The sequence below is a fragment of the Sinocyclocheilus rhinocerous genome, unplaced genomic scaffold (assembly GCF_001515625.1).
Source record: "Sinocyclocheilus rhinocerous isolate Xijiao unplaced genomic scaffold, SAMN03320098_v1.1 scaffold952, whole genome shotgun sequence".
Lineage (NCBI taxonomy): Eukaryota > Metazoa > Chordata > Actinopteri > Cypriniformes > Cyprinidae > Sinocyclocheilus > Sinocyclocheilus rhinocerous.
Window position 1 is genome coordinate 283984 of NW_015641498.1, and position 2730 is coordinate 286713.

At 36.5% G+C, this 2730-nt stretch overlaps 1 protein-coding gene across 1 annotated transcript in view; it reads right to left on the reverse strand.

Moving 5' to 3' along the window:
- Positions 1–1144, reverse strand: part of ndufa12 (NADH:ubiquinone oxidoreductase subunit A12) — a 1818-nt gene extending 674 nt beyond the window's left edge. The window contains exons 1-3 of the mRNA XM_016571866.1: positions 973–1144; positions 359–441; positions 184–271 (exon numbers count right to left, since the gene is read on the reverse strand). Of these exons, the coding sequence (XP_016427352.1) occupies positions 184–271; positions 359–441; positions 973–1061 (260 nt within the window). The 5' untranslated portion in view covers positions 1062–1144. The remainder of the gene's footprint in view (positions 1–183; positions 272–358; positions 442–972) is intronic.
- Positions 1145–2730: the final 1586 nt, after the last annotated feature.

Here is a 2730-nt window from a genome sequence, read left to right on the forward strand (position 1 = left end):
TAAATAATAAATTATTACATTTCTCCTATAAATTGTTGGAAGATGTATATTCACGGCTAAATTAGTTTTTCAATTGCACTGTAAAATTAGTCAATGAGTTACTCCAATAATTATGTAATATTAAGTGCAGAAGAAAAACTAAATCCATAAAAACACCATGCCAAGCACATCTAGACATATTACCATTCGGCAGGGACCATGCTGCCATCAACTTCCCACAGAGTGTTCTTGCCGTTCATCTCCGTGGTGTAAGTCACCCATCGATGACGGCCTGAAAGTCACAAATTGAAAAATGCACATTAACAAGGCATACAACACAGTAAATGTGTACAGACAGCTAAAGTATGTTTACTCATACCGAAAAAGTATCTGTTGTCCTCATAGTATTTGTTGCCATATTTGTCAATACCCACCAAGGCTCCAGTCTTTATATCATTCACCCTGAGAAAGACACATTTTTTTTAATCAATTATTCATATCTTAAGTCTAATATTTAATGTAATAAGTAAATAATGTGCATAAAAATGAATAATATACAAATATCAAGAATAAATCCCCTAAAATATTTAGTGCAGGTCCAAAAACAGTAGTGTTCATTTCCTAATAATAATAATAATAACAATGATATCAATTAATAAAGATAAAATGATCATAATAACACGTTTTATTAGTTCTAATTTGGACGATAATGTTTATATTTTTATTTGTTTCTATGTACATGCACATAAAGATCTCACTGTATAAATAAAATATTTTACTGCAATATGCCTTGTTGTATTGTGACACCAGATGCAATATAAATATGCGAATTAAAATAATTACTCCGGTAAACATTGTCGCATTCACATATGTTATTACCGTCACTGTCAGAGGTCATTGCTTTGGCGTCAGGGCCTTACAGCTTTACACACTCCATTTTACAGCACTGTTTACCTCTAAAGCTATAAAAACATATTTACATGAGTTACCCACCTGAAAAGCTGCAGCAGGAAGCCTTTAACACCGCCGTGACCGGTGAGCTGACCCACGGCCCGCCGCACTATGTTCCCGTACTCCGCCATAAGCGACGGGCTCTAAACACGGACGGACTGCAGCGCGACTCTAGCGTTCCCCCTTCACACGATCACACTAGTGATGGGAAGTTCGGTTCTTTTCCGCGAACCGGTTCTTTCGGACAGTTCGATTCAATAAACCGGTTGAAAAAACCGGTTCTTTTACGCTCGACGTAATGACGTCATTGGCGATGACGTAATGGAGTCAATTCTATCGCGGGCTTAAAGGGGTCATATGATGCTGCTAAAAAGAACATTATTTTGTGTATTCGGTGTAATGAAATGTGTTTATGCGGTTTAAAGTAAAAAAAAACACATTATTTCCCACATACTGTACATTATTGTTTCTCCTCTATGCCCCGCCTTTTTGAAACGCGTCGATTTTTACAAAACTCATCGGTCTGAAAAAGCGAGGTGTGCTGTGATTGGCCAGCTGTCCAGTGCGTTGTGATTGGCCGAATACCTCAAGCGTGAGACGGAAATGTTACGCCCGCTGCTCTGCTCGTGTTCATCTTCAGTTCTCTCTTCACAGCAGTTCAGTCAGTGTACTGTTTGAGTAAATTAATTACTCCTGGATATTGGTTTATTTCGACTCGGAGTGAGTGTCAGCCACGTTAAAAATGTAAATAACTTAAGTAAATTGTGGATTAATGCTACCTGGAGACGCGAACCGTTTCAAACGATTCAGTCCGATTTGGTGAACTGGTTCAACCGGTTCACTAAGAAGAACCGGTTAAATTGAACGATTCGTTCGCGAACCGGTCATCACTAGATCACACGCGATGGGTTCCGCCAGCACTCTTATAATCGTACACCAATTTTAAATTCATGCCGAGTCCTTCACACTTTGTCTCTCGTTTTACTGAATTACAGACTGACATTTAGTTCTCTGAGATGTATATTATGTGACCCTGGACCACAAAAGCAGTATTAAGTAGCACGGGGTTTATTTGTAGCTAGGCTATAGTCAACAATACATTGTGTGGGTCAAAATTATCAATTTTTTCCTTTTTATGGCAAAATCATTAGGACATTGAGTAAAGATCATGTTCCATGAAGATATTTTGTAAATGTCCTACCGTAAATATATCAAAACTTCATTTTTGAGTAGTAACATGCATTGCTAAGAACTTAATTTGGACAACTTTAAAGGCGATTTTCACAATATTGTTGATTTTTATTTGCACCCTCAGATTCCAGATTTTCAAATAGTTGTATCCCAGCCAAATATTATCCTATCCTAACAAACCATACGTCTATGGAGAGCTTATTTATTCAGCTTTATGTATAAATCTAAATTTTTTATTGACCCTTATGACTGGTTTTGTGGTCCAGGGTCACATATACAAATTCCTCAAATTATAATCAGACTGAAATTAAAACATGATTTTCAAAATTAACTTTATCATTTACCTGAAGCAATGAAACGAGCAGCAGGTTCATGCTTGCTATGCAGTACATATTCATGTCTCCATTATATCGGCTGAATTTATTGTATAAACAGCTTTTAAAGATGGAAATCATATTATTTTCTTTTTGCCACAATATCATAATTACATTGACGCAAATTCTAACGATTAAATCTAACAATGTTTTTACTTTGGTTTGAGCAGATCTCGTGTCTGGGTGATGTGTATTAGCAGACATTAGCAGTTTATTAAGAAATATTCCAGGTGTT